This window comes from Lithobates pipiens, unplaced genomic scaffold (genome assembly GCF_037356315.1).
Source record: "Lithobates pipiens isolate NorthernLeopardFrog02 unplaced genomic scaffold, aLitPip1_a1.2 Scaffold_30, whole genome shotgun sequence".
Taxonomy (NCBI): Eukaryota; Metazoa; Chordata; class Amphibia; order Anura; family Ranidae; genus Lithobates; species Lithobates pipiens.
In genome coordinates this window covers 151,762,833-151,780,615 of record NW_027507791.1, presented here as the reverse complement: position 1 = coordinate 151,780,615, position 17,783 = coordinate 151,762,833, and the positions used below count along the sequence as shown (strand labels likewise).

The 17,783-nt window shown below is 43.1% G+C and overlaps 1 protein-coding gene across 17 annotated transcripts in view; it reads right to left on the bottom strand.

Annotated features, from left to right (window-relative positions):
• The window catches only part of FUT8 (fucosyltransferase 8), a 308,566-nt gene that overhangs the window by 42,822 nt on the left and 247,961 nt on the right, over positions 1–17,783 (bottom strand). For 16 of the 17 annotated variants that reach the window (XM_077464962.1, XM_077464964.1, XM_077464961.1 and 13 more), the window contains one exon: positions 7,895–7,945. The exons of the other annotated variant lie outside the window; for it this stretch is intronic. In XM_077464962.1, the coding sequence (XP_077321088.1) occupies positions 7,895–7,945 (51 nt within the window). The remainder of the gene's footprint in view (positions 1–7,894; positions 7,946–17,783) is intronic. 17 annotated transcript variants of the gene reach the window in all.

Genomic DNA, 17,783 nt, shown 5'->3' with positions numbered 1-17,783 from the left:
AAGCATGCTCTCATTGACTTCAATGTTTTTAAAAAAAAGAAGTTTTAAAAAGCTTAATATTTTAAAAAGTATTAATAGTAGAAATCTGAAAAACTGAAAGAGCTGAACATTTTAAAAGTTTAATGGCTTTAATAGCTGAAAGTATGCAGAAGTTACACAGAGCCAAAAAACGTACGGAATAAAAAGATGATTAATAAAATAAAAAAAACAATAGTGGGACTGCTGAAGAATTCCCACTAAATACCAACAACTACATACAAAGCCATTTCACAATTTCACCCCCAGCTACATCACTAGCCTAGTCTCTAAAACCCAACCCACTCGTTATTTGTTCCTCTCAAGACCTCCTGCTCTTTAGCTCCCTCGTCACCTCTTCCCATGCTCGCCTCCAGAATTTTTCCAAAGCCTCTCCAATGTGTCCGCTTATCTCCTACTTTATTAGCTTTTAGACGATCCCTAAAAACTCTTCTCTTCAGAGAAGCCTACCCTACCCACGACTAACAAGTGTATTTTCATTTTGTCTATCAGCTCAGCTATCATCAGCTATATATATATATATATTTTCAATCTTAATCTTGAAGATTGTAAACTTACTTTGTGAGTGGCTGCATTCCTGGCAATAGTGAGTGAAATCCTGGCAATGGTGGCTGCATTCCTGGCAATAGTATGTGAAATCCTGGCAATGGTGGCTGCATTCCTGGCTAATAGTGAGTGAAATCCTGGCAATGGTGGCTGCATTCCTGGCAATAGTGAGTGAAATCCTGGCTAATGGTGGCTGCATTCCTGGCAAAAGTGAGTGAAATCCTGGCAATGGTGGCTGCATTCCTGGCAATAGTGAGTGAATTCCTGGCTAATGGTGGCTGAAATCCTGGCTAATGGTGGCTGAAATCCTGGCTAATGGTGGCTGAAATCCTGGCTAATGGTGGCTGAAATCCTGGCTAATGGTGGCTGAAATCCTGGCTAATGGTGGCTGAAATCCTGGCAATGGTGGGAGCGCAGATGGGCACCGACCCTTATTTTGCTTCAGAGTTTTTTATTTAATTTTTTTTTTTTTCCTGAAACTTCCCTCTTATTCGCCAATAAATACGGTATATCCAAATAATCTCTTCAACACACACAGCCACAAAGGCAAGAGAATTCTTGTTGGGCCGTGTATTAGTGTTCGAACGAACACACGCAGACCGATTTTTAATGGTTCAAAGAATGTCAGGCAAAATGGTCGGCCCTTGTGCATGTTCACTTCATCAAATCTGGCCCTCTTTGAAAAAAGTTTGGACACCCCTGCCTTAGTGGGTCCTGAGGACTGGCGTTGAGAACCACTGTTCTGGAGCTTAGTAAGGAGTTTCTGCTAGGTGGTAGGCAACAAACTTGTTTATTCACAGACCCTACTTACTGTGAACACCTCCAGGGGAAAGCTCACATGGTCAGATGTTGGCTGCTATAGCTGGACAAGGGGATTATGTGGAGCTGAAGCACCCTTTCTATTCAAATCCCCTGGTGATCACCCTCCCTATGAATTGGTTATCCTTCCTGGCAGCCTCTGCAGATTACTAACCCCCTGTCTTAAAGACTGGACCTACTTCTGCAGGATGGAACAGCAGAGACTAAGTTTCCGGTATAGGTCAGTTACACCTGGTTTTCAGGACAAGCAATACTCCTAGACCTTGTTGTTATCTGGCTGCTTTGCCAATACCCTGGATGTGGAACTGTAACCTGCCTAGCATTAGCTGTCTCCAATTGTAACAGGTTCGATACAAGAGCCTGCTGTGTATCACATTGCTCTAATATGGTTATCTTAGATTTAGGACTTTTGCATAAAGGAACTTAACTAATCTGATAATCATAATCAACATATTCAATATAGACCATTACCCTATCATACCTTGTCTGCCTTGTGCTGTTCTGAGAATCACAGAGTTACTATGAAGGTGTGACTAGATGGGGGGCGTGGCCAGCTGCCGAGGAAGCTGGCCACGTAAGGAGAGAGCTCCATGCAACCCAGCAACGATGCGGAATGACACAAACACCTCACTCGGGTTCCTGATCATCATGGGTAAGCGAAAACCCCAAAACAGCCCCCACAAACTGACAGACTTTTTTTATGTCAGCCAACACATCAAGGTCTCAAGATGGCACAACAACCTCCACACAGCAATGCGGCTCTCAAGGCAGCTCACGAGGGGATAGACAGGACAAACGCAAACCTGCCTCTCTCTCTCTCAGCAATAGCAGTCGTTCCTCCTTGGGCAATACTCCACTGCACAGCCTGCAGAAAACGGCGCAGAGATGCTCCTCAAATCATACTTATGCAGGGGACAGGAAGGGGGAGATGTATTACAAAATGGCACCACTGAATTCTTTCAGCAAACTCATGATTTACCCACTACTGGGCAACCCCTTAGTGACACCACAAAGGAGGAGAGACATGGAAATGGGACTTTATTAGGTGTGGCATCAATTAGAAAAAATATAAAATATATAAATATATTCCTTTATTTATGAGATCGAATAAAAATACATTTATTCCAAAGAACAAATGAAAAAAACAGAAGGTGCAGAATATGGCTAATGCCAATTATTTTTCCGACCTAGCAGGAGATGCCACGATGCTCAAATGAGTAGCAATGTGAGAAGGTACCCTTACCCCTGCAGGCAGACTAGGTAGACTAGAGAAGCGGCTTCCTTCCGGTGAAGAACAGCACGGGTCCGCATGGTATTATGAAGCAAATAAAGGTGCCATATTGGCAGGATACACAAATCATGGCATGCAAAGTATAACAAAATATGCCTACAAACAGATTATCTTCCTGGTAAAGAAGAAAGTACAATGTATGTGATGGGCATAAATTAAACAGTTACTCATCTTTGATCTTTCTATATAATGGAGGTATCTTCTAGGATACAGAATCTTCTAGACTGCTTATTGCTTCAAAGTCCTCAAAGTAACTGTCCTACTGCTCCTTTGTCTTGATCACATGGTTCCAACTCTTATTCCCCCCCCCCCCCCCCCATTTACTGCTACATAATATTCTTTAGCCTCACTTCCTGTGCTGAGCTCATAAACCAGTCCAACGGGTTCATTTGAATATTAATGTGTAGACCTAGCTTTAAAAAAACAAAAAAACAAAAAACAAACACATGATCTTAAAATCGAACAATTAACTCATCTAAGCTATAAAAAAATCACCACAAAATGGCTATTGCAACACATTCTTTCCTAGAAGACACCGACTTTATCTGCTCTAGCATAGGCTTGTAAGGCAGGTGGACACTGAAAACTCCACTGTAGGGGTCCTGGGAGCACTGAGTTCCGTTATTCATGTCCGCTCACCACAATGGCTAGCAATGCCCCGTCATTTCAGACTTTTTAAAATTCATCTTTTACATATCACTGTAAAGCCCCAATTTCCAAAGACATTTCCCTCAGCTTCTGACAGGGCTGGGCTCAGTCCTTCCTTCTCTGAGCTGGCCGTTCAGTTGTCAGCTAATTGCCAGTCCTGCCTACTTAAGCTGTCTAGTGCAGAGGATCTCTACCCTCACCTTGGTCAACATCACAGAAACTATCGCTTGCGATCCTGTTCAAGACTTGCTTTGCTGACATCCCTTCTGGCTCCAGATCCTGCTTTCTGTTCCACTACATTGATCCCTGACTTCTGGCTTGGCTGCCTATCCATTCCGGTTACTGAACATTGGCTATGTTTTGACTAAGTTTGTTCTTTTACTTTTAGAATATATATATATTTTTATTAAAAAAAGTGTGATTTAACTATACTTCTGTATTGGCCTGATTTCATGGTTTCTGACAGCTTCCCAATGGCAAACTCTTAACACAAGCTTTAATAACCACATTTATGCAAGTGGTCATCTTTTGTAATCGATAGCAGAGACAAAACCCACGTTTTAAAGATGTTTATAGTCTTTCATTCTGTGAAAGATACTAGTAATGTAAACATACGTTTTCAGGTTCAAAAATGCTGAAAAACACAAAAAAAACTTTCCCAAAACACATATGCCTTTTATTTTTCTGCCAAATTAAAAATGATTCCATGCACCAAGAAACTGGTGACAAAAAGTGGAAGATCCAGATACACGACAGCACAAGATGTACATCAGAATCTAGAGTCTTGAAAACAGAAGCCTTAAAAAGGTGCTCAGTTAGCATCGCCCCCCCCCACCCCCAAACTGGAAAAAAAGTACAATTCTGTATCTTTGAACAGCCTTGGGAAATGATAAAGCATTGTTACCTGATAACTGGATGTGCCCCAACAATGACTTTATGGCACAATTACCATGGAAAACTTAAATTAAGTTGCATATTTAATAAAAAATTTAATTACTTTTGAAGTTCTATTAAGTTTTGGAGTATATGAAATTTAAATAGGTTTACATCTAATTCAAAGTAACTATAAGCAGAGTAACATTTTTTACTTATGATGCAGTCTGTCAATAGCATTAACAGAGCAGTTTTTGTTCATGCCAGACTATTCAAAAAAGACATAGGAGCAGGACTTTAAGAAGGAAACATATTCTTCCAAAACAAGGAAAGCATACCACAAAGGACTTGTTAAAAATAACTGATAAAAAAAACAAAAAAAACATTGATTGGTTGCTTCAACATTCTGATGTTGCTAACGTGAAAGGTGTGGCTATTAAAAAGCAACTACAGGGGATTAGATTTAAAGATACAGTCTTTAGAATAAGGTTGGCCATACGTTATACAATTTTCTTGTACAAATTTCCTTTAGATTTACCAAAACAATATAATATAATATCAAACCTAAACACTTTCAATTTGTATGCAATCAGGCAGGCCCTTACATTAGAGTTTATGGTAAATCTAAAGGAAATGGATTAAAAATGATATAATGTATGGCTAGCCTTACAGTGTTCTTAATAAAACACTTCAAAGTGTGTTTGGAAAGTGTGGGGATGGTTTTGAATCCAGTTGCATTTTTACTATCCTGGCCTCCATTGGAGTTGTGAAAAAAACGAATGGTAACCAAGCAAAAACCGCCCTCTTGAGTTCCCACCACTGCGCTTACAGATACAAGAATTTTGGTGAAGCTGCCACTTTAAATAAGTAAAATGTTAAACAGTATATTCAATTTAAACTCTATTAAATAGTGCAACAAAATTAATTTAAGCGGCGCTTAAATAACACTTCAAAAGTGATATAGTGAATGCCTGTTAGCACAGACCTACAAACTATAATCACATAAATCACCCTGTGCCAGTAGTGAAAAAAATAATATAACTATAAACTGGTAAAGTCCATAAACTTGATGCAGATGTTGATTATGTGTAGAATTTCTCTAATTATACACTACACCCAAGTGTCAGTGATTCCTCTCCCGTCAGATAAAACACTCACCAACGAGATATGCCTCGCACTCTTGTGCTTGGCAAACAGACGTGAAACAACCTCACAGAGGGGTTAAGCAGATACTCCAAATTCCATCCGTGTAACAGGGCCGCTCCACATGTAAATAAAATTGCATTAATAGTGTGCTAACATAGAAGCAAATTTAATAGCCACTGTGTACACTTCAACCATTACACTCACATGAATCTCTTTAAAAACAAGCAATCACTATCACATCAAAATTCCAGTATGTGCCCAAACCAGTGCAATATGGTCACGGCGTCACACCATGATTAAGTCAGTGTAACGAAACATGTCAGGGCGCGGCTGTATGACAACTATTTGAGCTAGCGTGTGATGTGCTGAGCAGATTCAGGAAGCAGAGATCCAAGTAGCGAGTGGTGGTGAGATTATATCCGCACATCTTGGGTCCGCTGTGGCCATATTGTGCATATACTGGAAGTTTGCTGTGCTATTGATTGTTGGTTTTTAAAGAGATTCATGTGAGTGTAATGGTTGAAGTGTACACAGTGGCTATTAAATTAGCTTTTATGTTAGCACACTATTAGTGCAATTTTTTATTTACATGTGGAGCGATCCTGTTACACGGATGGAATTTGGAGTATCTGGTTTACCGTTCTGGGAGGTTGTTTCACGTCTGTCTGCCGAGAACAAGTGTGAGGCACATCTAGTTAGTGAGTGTTTTATCTGACGGGAGAGGAAACACTGACACTCGGGCGTGGTGGATAATTAGAGAAATTCTACACATAATCAAATTCTGCATCAAGTTTATGGACTTTACCAGTTATATTTATATTATTTTTTTCCATTAGAAATTTGCCTTTGTTTTCATTATGGAAATGTTTGTAATCAATGCTGGACTTCTGTTTTAAACAATGGCCAGTTAAGACCCCATTCACAAACTGACGATTGGAGAATGCACGCACAATAGCGTTTCTGTGGGCATTCATGGAAACGTGCGAAAAACACACAAAAGCGCGAGTTGCACTTGAGGTGCCACTAATAGCACCACAAACATGGGTAGACATCTCATGTGAAAACCATGCCAAAATGCGCATTACAAAAAACACATGAGGCTCACTACAATAAGGGTGCAGGAGCTACTTTAGTTCACCTCTCTTGCATAGGGCAGCCCTAATAGGTTACTGGGCCAATCACAGAGGGCGCCTTTTATGGGGAAACACGCTGGGTGGAGTTGGTTCTGTGACATCACGCCAAAGCTGTTCGGATGATACTGCGCCTGAGGTTTCGCATAGCTCACCTCAAGCACGTTGCACTTTTTGTTTTGAGCACTTTATTTATTTTTTGCAAAATTTTATGATTTTCCAAGGACTGTTTTTGTTCATCCTGTATTGATGAAATATTATGTTTTTTGATATGTTCATATATTATTTTTGACACCCCTTTTTTGCTCATTTATGGAGTCCATTATGAATGTGGATTTACAAATTCATTTTTAAATATTAATGTCTATACATGATTTTTTTAAATTAGTTGATATTGAAGCATTGTCATGGGGGGGAGGGGGTGTGAATTAATTTATCGTTTATATGGTGGGTGTAACTTTTTTTTTTTTTTTTTTTTTTTTTTACACAAAGGATTCATCAGCACATGGGTTGATTGCAATTAATATTATTCAGCCCCCATTCACATCGGGGGGAATTTGACCAAATCACAGCCTATTGCAACGTTCGAAACATTGCAATGCCGACTTTGCCGTGCCGCACTGAATTACAAAAGTAGTTTCTACACTACTTTTGGCGACTTGAGGGTCGATTTCAATAGACATCTGCATGAACCCACACAGATGTCTTTCAAATCGTCCCCTAACTTAGTAATAAACTATTAGTAAACTAATTTTAAACCCGCCTCCAATTTGAATGTAGCCTTAAGGAGACATTTTTTTTTAATTATTGGTGGTCACTTCAGATCTAGTATTCAGGTGTAGTTGAGTGCAGAAGCTCCAATCCTTATATATAACTAAGCGCAAGGTTCTACTTTATTCAGGTGAATGGGCTGCACTATGTGGTCCCATATCAAAAAATGCAACGCATCACGCAGTTGTGAATGGGGCCTAAGAGATGGCTGTTTGTCAACAGAATTAATTACAATGTTTTTTTTTGTTCAATATATTACTTATTAATTAAATAGTACATAAACCTAGTTATACACTTTCACATAAAAGGGTGACTTGCTGTCACATGCTTTGTGAAACATATTTAGCAGAAAATAAAAATGATTCATGCAATTTGGTACATGTTTTAGAATTTGGTAACATAAGCTGCTAAGATCATAAACCGATATCTATGCATCACCATTACATGTTGATTCTTCTAAAAGGGGTTTCAGTGGCAACGGGAGGTACATTGTACACGTTTATAGCCAAGTAAAAATAAAAAATTGTAGTATTTATATTGATTAAAGACTGTACCTTTAAATGTATGTTTAAAGCCCAAGCCTCAGCTACAAAGCTAATAAATGAATATAAGAAAACTGAAAGACAATTATTACACGTTTGCATGAATGCTGCCTTCACGGGATTAGTGGATCCTGTGCAGTAAACTGTTAAAGAAAAAGAACAGAAAGGTTGAATGTACTGACATACATTTAGTAAGCTGGCATAAGAAAACCATTCTGAAAAAAAAAAAAATAGGATTTTTGTACTCACCGTAAAATCCTTTTCTCTGAAGTTCATTGATGGACACAGCATCTACACCTTGACCTTAGGGTTATATCGCCCCTTTAGGAGAGGACTAGGCAGAAAGTGTTAAAAGCAGCAGCACTTGCACAGTACCGCCCAGGGGGGCAGTCCTACTGGCTATACCCCTCACATTCAACAGCTCAGTTTATCAAAAGCAATACAAACATAAATAGGTGGGGTGGGTGCTCTGTCCGTCAATGAACTTTAGAGAAAAGGATTTTACGGATAGTACAAAAATTCTATTTTCTTTTTCATTCATTGATGGACACAGCATCTTCATCTTGACTTTAGGGACGCCCCAAGCAGTGTCAAAGAAACGAGGGGTGGGAACAGCAAGAAAATAAGTCCACCCATAACCAGAGCTCCTCAACGGAGGAGTTGCAACCTTAAACAGCCGCCTGCAAAACCTTGTGGCCGATGCACTCACATCAACCTTGTAAGATTTTGTGAAAGTGTGAACGGACGACCAGGTCGCCGCCTTACACACCTGGGAAACGGACGCTTGATGTCGAAAAGCCCAAGAGGCACCAATTGCCCTGGTACAATGTTCCGTGAGAGTAAAGGGAGCCGCCTGCACCCTTATGGCATAAGCCTGAACCACAATCTGTCTGAGCCACCGAGAAATGGTGGCCGATCAGACCACCAGTCCCTTCTTTGAACCAGCCACCAATACAAACAGCGAGTCCAACCTCTGAAAAAGGAGCCTTAGTAGACAGATACACCCGCATAGCCCGGACTACGTCCAAGGAATGCAAAGCCACCTCTTTGGGGTGTGACGGCCGAGGACATAAGGATGGAAGCACAAAGTCCTCCTTTAGATGAAAGGCTGAAAAACAACCTTTTGCAGAAACAAAGGCTGCAAACGCAGCACCGCTTTATCCTTGTGGAGGAACAAATAGGGAGACTTGCAAGACAAGTCCGCCAACTCAGATTCCCTCCTGACAGATGTAATAGCCACTAGAAAGACTTTGAGAGAGTGTCAATAAGGGGATCAGATTCAAATCCCATGGAGGAAGCGGTGGTCGAACCCTCTGAACAAACGTACTTGCCAATGAATGAGTCACCAAGGGTCGCTGAAAAAAAAAAAAAAAAAAAAAAAAAAAAAAGACAGCCAAAGCTGTCATCTGCCCCCTTGATGGTGCTTAAGGCAAGTTTCTGATCTACTCTTCGCTGCAAAAACAGCAGGATTCTGGAAATAGAGTATGTGCACGAACGCCACCCCATCTCCTCACACATGGAGAAGATGACTTCTGTGCCCTCAACATAGTGGATACTAGCGAAAACCTCTGTCCCTTAGCACCTGGCTTTCAACAGCGATGCCGTTAAAGCCAGTGACGGTAAAGCAGGATGAAGTATTGGACATTGAGACAGAAGGTCCTCTAGCATTGGCAGCCGCCAAGGAACATCCGCCATCATTCGCACTGTCGGTGTACCACGGATGCCAAGGCCAACCTGGGGCAATCGGAATTACCGGAATCCCCTCGGGCCTCCACTCTGCCAAGCAGACGTGGTAGAAGTTTGAGTGGGGGGGAAAAGCATATATCAGCCGATAATGGCCCCATGGAGCCACCAACGTTTGCCGCGTCCGCCCTGGGATCCTTTGACCTGGCCACAAACCTCTGCACCTTCCGACTGAATCGAGAAGCCAGGAGATCCACATCTGGTGTGCTCCACCTTAGGCAAAACAGCCAAAAAACATCCAGATGTAGCGACCATTCCCCTTGGTCCAGCATCTGACGACTTAGGTAGTCCACTTGCCAGTTTTCTACGCCAGGAATGTACGTGGCCGACAGAGCCGCCACGTGCCGCTTTGCCCACCGCAGGATGTGAGCAACCTCCAAAGCTGCAACCAAGCTCCTTGTTCCTCTTTGATGGTTGACATATGCCACCGCTGTGGTATTGTCCGACTGGATCCTGATCGGACACCCCTGCAGCCTCTGTGACCATGTGGAGAGGCACCACCTGATCGCCCGAAGTTCCAGCACATTGATTGCCAGGTGGAATTCTTACTGGGTTCAGCGACCCTGGGCTGACTGTACGCCCCCAAACTCCCCCCCCCTGAATCGGTCAGGCTGGCGTCCATTATGATCACCGTCCAATGAAGAGGAAGGAACGACTTCCCAAACCAAAGGGCTAGCGACCTCAGCCACCAGAGCAGGGAATCCCTGTGATCCATGTAATCCAGTAACAACGGAGATGTGTCCCATTTGGACAGGATCTCCTTTTGTAAAACTCGAGTGTAGAATTGAGCATATGGTACCGCCTCAAAATGGCTACCATGAGACCCAGGACTCGCATGCAAAAACACAGCGAGGACTACCTGCGAGACACAAACTTCACCATAGCTTGAAGTGTCTGCAGCTTGTCTGAGGGAGAAAGACTCTCGCCTCTGAGGAGTCCAGAAGCAGGCCCAGGTACTCCAGATGTTGAGTCAGCACCAACACAAACTTCTGGAGGTTCAGTACCCAACCAAACTCCTGAAGAGTTTGCATGGCGATTGCCACATCCTCCCTTAATTCTGAGGAGGAAGCTGCTCTCAGTAGGAGGTCGTCCAGGTAACCCACGATTGCCATCCTTCGCTGCCTTAGCAAAGCTAAAATAGGGGCCAGCAGCTTGGTGAATGCCAGGCCAAAAGGGAGAGCTACAAATTTGTAGTGCTCGTCCCCGACCACAAATTTCAGAAACCTCCGATGCTTGTTGCATATGGGGACATGCAAGTATGCATCCTTGATGTCCAGGGATGCTAGAAAATCCCCCTGATGGAGTGTAGCAACCACTAAGCGAACTGATTCCATCTTGAACCTTTACAAAGCTGTTGCAAGCCTTGAGATCCAGGACCGGATGGACCCCTTCATTCATGGGACTACAAACAGATTGGAGTAGAATCCCTGAAACCTTTCCGGCAATATCACCCTGCGCAACAGCAGGTCCTGTACTGCCCCGAACAGGGCTTCGACGAGCCGGAAGAAGATCAAGGTTGGAGGAGAAAAAAAAAAAATCTGACGGACAAGAAACTATCTTGTATCCTGATGAAACCAGTTCGCAGACCCACTGGTCAGAAAGTAGATAGGTCCACCGGGCTGCAAACTCCCGAAGGCAACCCCCCCACCCAAGAGTCAGGCTGGGGCAAACCTTCATGCGGTAACAGATTTGCTTGCAGGCTTGTGAAACCAGGGACGCTTTTGTCCCTCAGCAGGCACCTTGTCGGACTGGGAACGCTTACCTGCCGACCCGGGCGGACGAAAAATCTGCTTCTGAGCGGAAAAGGAGGGCCCTTACCTATGGCATGGCTCCTTGGCTTTTTTGGACTGTGGGAGCAACGTACTCCTACCCCTAGTAACATTCTTAATGTCATCCAGCAAGGCTGCAAACAGCCTCTCTCCCTGGAAGGTCACGTACGCCAGTGCTTTCTTAGATGCCTGGTCCGCAGACTAGCATTTCAGCCAAATCAGGAGACATAGCAGTACTGCTGTTACAGAGGCTCTAGAAAGCAAGGGTGCCATATCTAAAGCCGCATCACAAAAATAAAATTGGTGCGCCAGCTCCACGCAGCCCGGGGAAGCCTGTTCTCCAAATCACAGTGCAACAATTTTTCCCATTCAGTAAGCGTCTGACACCAGGGCCGTGGCCAACACTGGCAGCAATGCTGACCCCCACCACCATAAACAAGCATCAGGCAACCGCCTCAGCCCTTCTTTTGGCAGGGTCCTTAAAAACAGGAATCCCTTCCACCGGAATTGTGGTTGCCTTATTTAACCTGGATACTGGGGGGTCAACAATTGGAGATGTCCATTTCTTCAGGAAATTCTCCTCAAAGGGGTAACGCACCGCCATGCGCTTCAGGGCTGAAAAGGGCCGTTGCGGTTTTCCCCACTCATTGTAAATACACGTATCAAAATAAGTTGGTTAAGGAAACACCTTAGCCGTGCGGGCCGGCTTGTGGGACCCTAAAGGCACCAACACCTCTGTAGATGCCCCTGCCGTATCCTCCATCTTTAGGGTATCCTGCACTGCTGTGATAAGTGCTCCTACAAAACGCTTTTTCCTGCGCTGACCCGGACACCAAGTCATTCTCACTTCCGAACGGTCCTGGAACAGGGGCCACCTGTCAAAGTGGGGCCCGAGTCTGAATCAGAGCTTTCCCCAGAAGACGGTACGGGAGGGAGTGAGTGTTTTTTACCCCTCTTGCGCCCGCACGGCGCTTCCACCGTGGCAACAAAAGCCTCCAGGACTGCCGACAGAGCGTCCATAGGCACCACAGGTTCAGGGGAACCCATTGCAATAACAGGGATGTCTGGGGAAGAAGCACCAGTTTCCGACACCAGGCTGACCCACACTCACCTGTCACCACTTAAGGACCTAAGGGAAGTCACGCAAAATGTCTACAAAAAAAATGGTCGCGGAGTGTGCGGCGGCCTCAGACACATGTCAAACAGCACAAACCTCCCCACCGTGGCCCAGAAACAAGGAAGAGGACGGGTGGACCCCTAACACCCAGTGCAGCCCCCTGCCAGGAACCAGAGCCCCCCCCCCCGGGGGATGCCTGGCCAGGTACGTGCACCGCAATCCCATGTGCCCAGTCACACAGCGGCCCATAGCATGGGGAGGAGGGTGTTGACAGGGAGAGAAGAAAGGCAGAGTGAGAGACCCCCTAGTCAACCTCCCAGGGAATGCCCAGCTGCTCTATCCTGCTGAGACAGGTGGAACCACACTTAACCGCAGGGACTGCTGGATGCATTCCACAGACAGACCCATCACCCGAGCAGTACAGGGTGGCTGTCGGCCACGGCAAACTGACAGACAGTAGCAGCCCGGTCATGTATGCCCTGGAGCATATAGCTCTCCGGCCCCCCCTGGATCAGACTGGCCATGTCGTGGCCGACCCAGTGCATAGCTAGGGCCTGCTCACTCAATGGCCAGGCTTGGGAGACTACCGGGATCTACATTATCCAGCCTGCCACCCAGCCTGGCTGTCGATTGTAGATCACAGGAATCAAAAATGTAGAAAAAAAAATTCCCAGGACCAATGGTCCCATCGGGAGCCAGGCCCTTCTCCTAAACTAAGCAGAAAAAAACTGGATGCAGTGCTGGATGCAGTGCGAGGGGTTATAGGCAGTAGGACCTCCCCCTGGGTGGTACTGTACAAGTGTTGCTGTTTTTAACACTTTTTGCCTAGTCCTCTCCTAAATATAATCCTAAGGTCAAGATGAAGATGCTGGGTCTGTCAATGAACGAAAGAGAAACAGTTTAAGAGTTCATGCACACTGGGCTTAAAAACACCAGTTCTCTTATCAGAAAAAAAATGTTTTTTGTACAAGCATTTAGGAGCGTTTAGTATTTTTTTCTGCTAGAAAATGCCTCTCAAAAAACACAAACGAGGAGGGTTTTTTTTTCTGCCCCTAAAATATGCCTCTAAACATCCTAACATGCATGGATGCATAGGAGCTGCTTCTACAGGCAAAGCGCAAAACTCCTGGAGAAGCAAAATTTTTATAAGCATAGTGTGCACGGACCCTTATGCAGTTGGCAAGCAGCAGATTTGTCTGTAGTGTAGTAGAGCAACATAATACATTTTAGCAAAAACTCTGCAACAATGGAAGGGGTTTCCATTTCCTTAAAACTTCCTTGAACGCCAGGCAGATAACATTAAAGAGGACAGCTACAGAATGTAGCACTTACAATTTGTTAGGTATTTGCAAATTAAACAAGTATGTTTCTCAATTTGAATGGCAGTAAATAGATTGAAAGTGGGATAATGTATTTGTGCTTTACACTTGTTAGATTTTTTATTTTATTTTTTATCTCCAAGAGAAGAATATTAGCTCCCCAGCCTGCCCGTGCTGTCTGGCAGTAATATGTTAATCTAAAAGCAGAACTACATTGTATCTGAGCACCACAAACCAAATACAGTATTTCATTCAATTTTACCATTCAAAGCAAACACACCCATCCATGTCTCCAGGGTTTATTTTGCTGAGAAATCACTTTGAAAAACACCCCCCTTCAAAACAAGCAAATATATATTATTTCCTGTGTATTTATTAATAATAGCAGAATACGTATTAAAAATAGTCAACATTGAGAGAGTTTAAGACCCCTTTCACACTGTCGGACTATTCAGGTCCGCCTGTCAGTTTTGACGGCGGACCTGAATGGGCGCTCCATTCTGGTCTATGGAGCGATGGATGTCAGCGGTGACATGTCCGCTGACATCCGACCTGGTCCAATCCGCCAAAAGCAAACGGATGGCTCTACTGGACCGGATCAGGAGAGATCTGATGAAAACGGACATGCTGTCTGTTTTAATCCGACCTCTCCATAGAATCCAGCAGCGCTCGACAAGCTTCTTCCCGCTCAGTGAGCAGAGAGGGACCCATCATCCGCTGGCTCAGCGGAGAGAACTCCCGCTGAGCCGGCGGACAGAGGCGGACTCCGAGCAAGCGGATATGCCTCGTCTGAATGAGGCCTAAGGCTAGATGGACAGAAATAAAAATCCCATGACTGGTAAACCAGCTCACATATACTGTACGCATTTCATTTGGGTAGTCAGACACTTGCCTGGAGTTGAAGAACTATAAAAGACTGCTGCGGCCATCAACATTAATGGTAATGGCATCAGAAAATTATGATTTGAAATCCATATCTTAAAGTCAAATTCTATTTTTGGGAGGCTGGAGAAAATCATCTTACCACAGCTAGTACATTAGGATAATTTGAATTGCAAACATACCTTGCTTAGTATATTAAAATAGGTTTGAAAAAAATCCACACACTTCTCACAATATGTTTGCAGAACCTAGAATTTGGAAGTCATGTTCATGGTAGCCAGAACTTTTGTTAGAACGTTTAGAGATGTATAGAATTAGTATATAAGCTGCTAACACAAGAGAAATAAGACTTTTGCCAATATATAATTTACACTAAAACTGTATTAAAAAAAAAAAAAAAAAAAAAAAAAAAACACACACACACATAATTAAAGCACTCTACAAGTTCATTGTTGTAAATGTATGGTGCCTAGCCAATTGTTGGTTCCCCGTCTCTTTTCTCCATTGTTTTTAAAGCATAACTCAATGCTAAAATGTTGCTGCTGATTTATGAACTTCATTGTTTCACAGTGTCTTGCAAAAGTACTCAACCCCCTTGGCATTTGTGTTTTTTTGCCTCACAAGCTGGCATTAACATGGATTGAGGATTTGCACCATTTACAGACCATGCCCACAACTTTGAAGCTTTTTTTTTTTTATTGTGAAGCAAATAGAACAAAATAACAGAAAAAGTCAATGTGCATAACTATTCACCCCCCTAAAGTCAATACTTTGTAGAGCCACCTTTTGCAGCTATCACAGCTCCAAGTCGCTTTGGATAAGTCTCTAGGAGCTTACCACTGGGATTTTTGCCCATTCCTCCTTGCAAAACTACTCCAGCTCCTTAAAGTTGGATGGTTTGCGCTTGTGAACAGCAATCTTTAAGTCTGACCACAGATTTTCTACTGGATTAAGGTCTGGGCTTTGACTAGGCCATTCCAACACATTTACATGTTTCCCCGTAACCTCTTCCCGCTCGCCCTATAGCCGAATGACGGCCTGATCCGTCTCTTTACAGAACTATCAGGCGGCCACCAGACCCACTGACTGGACAGAGCGCGAGCCAATCACAGTGAAGCGGTGCGCACAACCCATGCACAAAATCATGTACAGGTATATGCCGCAGTATATGTACGTTTTGTTCCCCCCCTTCTCTGTTCCACAATTATCCTTTTCCATTAGCATCATTGTAACTTGTCCTGTACCTGCTGTTCACGCTGCAATGCACGTCAATAGAAATCAAATTTTTTTCTATAGTGTCTGTTATCAACGCAATATTGTTTCATCTTTGTGATTTTTGATAAGGAGCAGGTGTTCGTTTAGCACTAGAAAGCAAGGAGATACCCCCTCAATGGAATTTTAACACCAATGTAGAATAAAAACAAATGTTTATTGGTACATGTAAAATAGATCAATAGATCTTACAAAAACACAATTTTGATTCATTGCAAGCATACAAAATCTTGAGTTTGCCAGGAAGAGGGAGGGTGAGTCATAAGAGGGGCAATGAGAGCTTTAGGGCTGCAGAGCTGGAGGTGTGCCTCTGTGTGGCTGTAAATCCAAAAGTGAACAGGCAGCAGCTTCAGCTTCCAAATGCTAATAAGGTTGCAGCCAGACTCAGTGGAGGGAGATTCTTGCAGCATATTTGTACAGAGTAAGAATACTACAATAACTAAAACAACCCCCCCCCCCGCCCCCATTAAAACACAAATGCATGTGCAGGTTAAGAACATGTATGTAACCAACGATTGAACAACACCCATTAGGTAATGTCATGCACTCTGGAGTGGAATAAATAATTCAAAGTCTCTCATTTATGCTCCGTTCACACAAAGGCGTTTCGAATCCCAGATGGAATCACTGCGATTCTGCCTGTGATTTCAAAGGATGAAGCTGTGTCAAGTAAATAAATACCAAGTATGTCAATCCTCAGAACTGTTCACTCTAAGGCTCCGTTCACACACAGGCTTTTTGAATCGCGATTCGGCCTGTGATTCAAAGCGCCTATGTGTGAACCAATTTAATTTGGCATTTTTGCAGAACGTTTTGAAATCCGTTCACACACAGGTGTTTTGAATCGCGCTTATGTATGGACGGAGCAATATGGTGAACTGATGAGGTGTAATAGCATTTTAAGCATCACAATTTTGAAGACTGACATTTTTTTTTCACTTGACACAACCTCATCTTTTATTGGGTATTATATTCTGTTTGCACACACTAAAATTTATTTCAGGGAATTTTTTACTGAAAAACACAGAATTGATGAACAGTCACTTTTATATTGTGCAATATTATATTTGAACATTTTAACAGAGCTAAAATAAGCACTTTAATATGACTTAATATTATCTTGTAATAATAATCCCCCTTATTGCCTAAAGGAGAACCTAGCACAGGGATAACCTTATCAGCTGTCTGGCAGCAATGACTGAATCACAAAGTCAGAGAACAATCAAACAAATTAAACAGATCACATATTTTACATGAATCTTTTGCATGAAGTTTGGCATGCAATTCATACCTCATTGCCTTTTCATAGTTCTAAAAAATGTTTTAACAGTACCATTCCATATCTGTAAACTATTTTATAGTGCATATTATACCTTTCCTGAAGAAACGGCAATAGTACCAAAGAGACTGATTAGAAAGCAGTGAGCAAATTGATATAAACCAGGCATTACCGTATAAAGCTTTCAGGTTAAAGCGGAGTTGCGGCCAAAATATCAGTTTTAAGATAAAAATACCCTTAAAATACATTACGTTACAGTAAACTATATCCAGTTTTCTATTTTTGCAGCATCATTTTCTTACTTTCTGAAGTTCCTGCACAGCGAGGCCATCTCCAGTGTGGGCATCTGGAGCCGCTGTGTCCTTCCTTCTGGTTTCTGTGTATGCTGGCTACCCAGCAAGTACCTGTCGAACTCGTGCATGTGCAGTGCGATTTTGGTCAGCTTGCCATAGCAAGCTGAACAAGATTTGCCATAGATGTCAATGTCAACTGTTATAGGAGCAGTGCTATGTCAAGCTGACCAAGATCTCCCAGGAGCCAATGCAAAGCTGGAAATTACGTATGGCGCCACGGCACCCAAGGCTGGGTTCAAACTGGAGA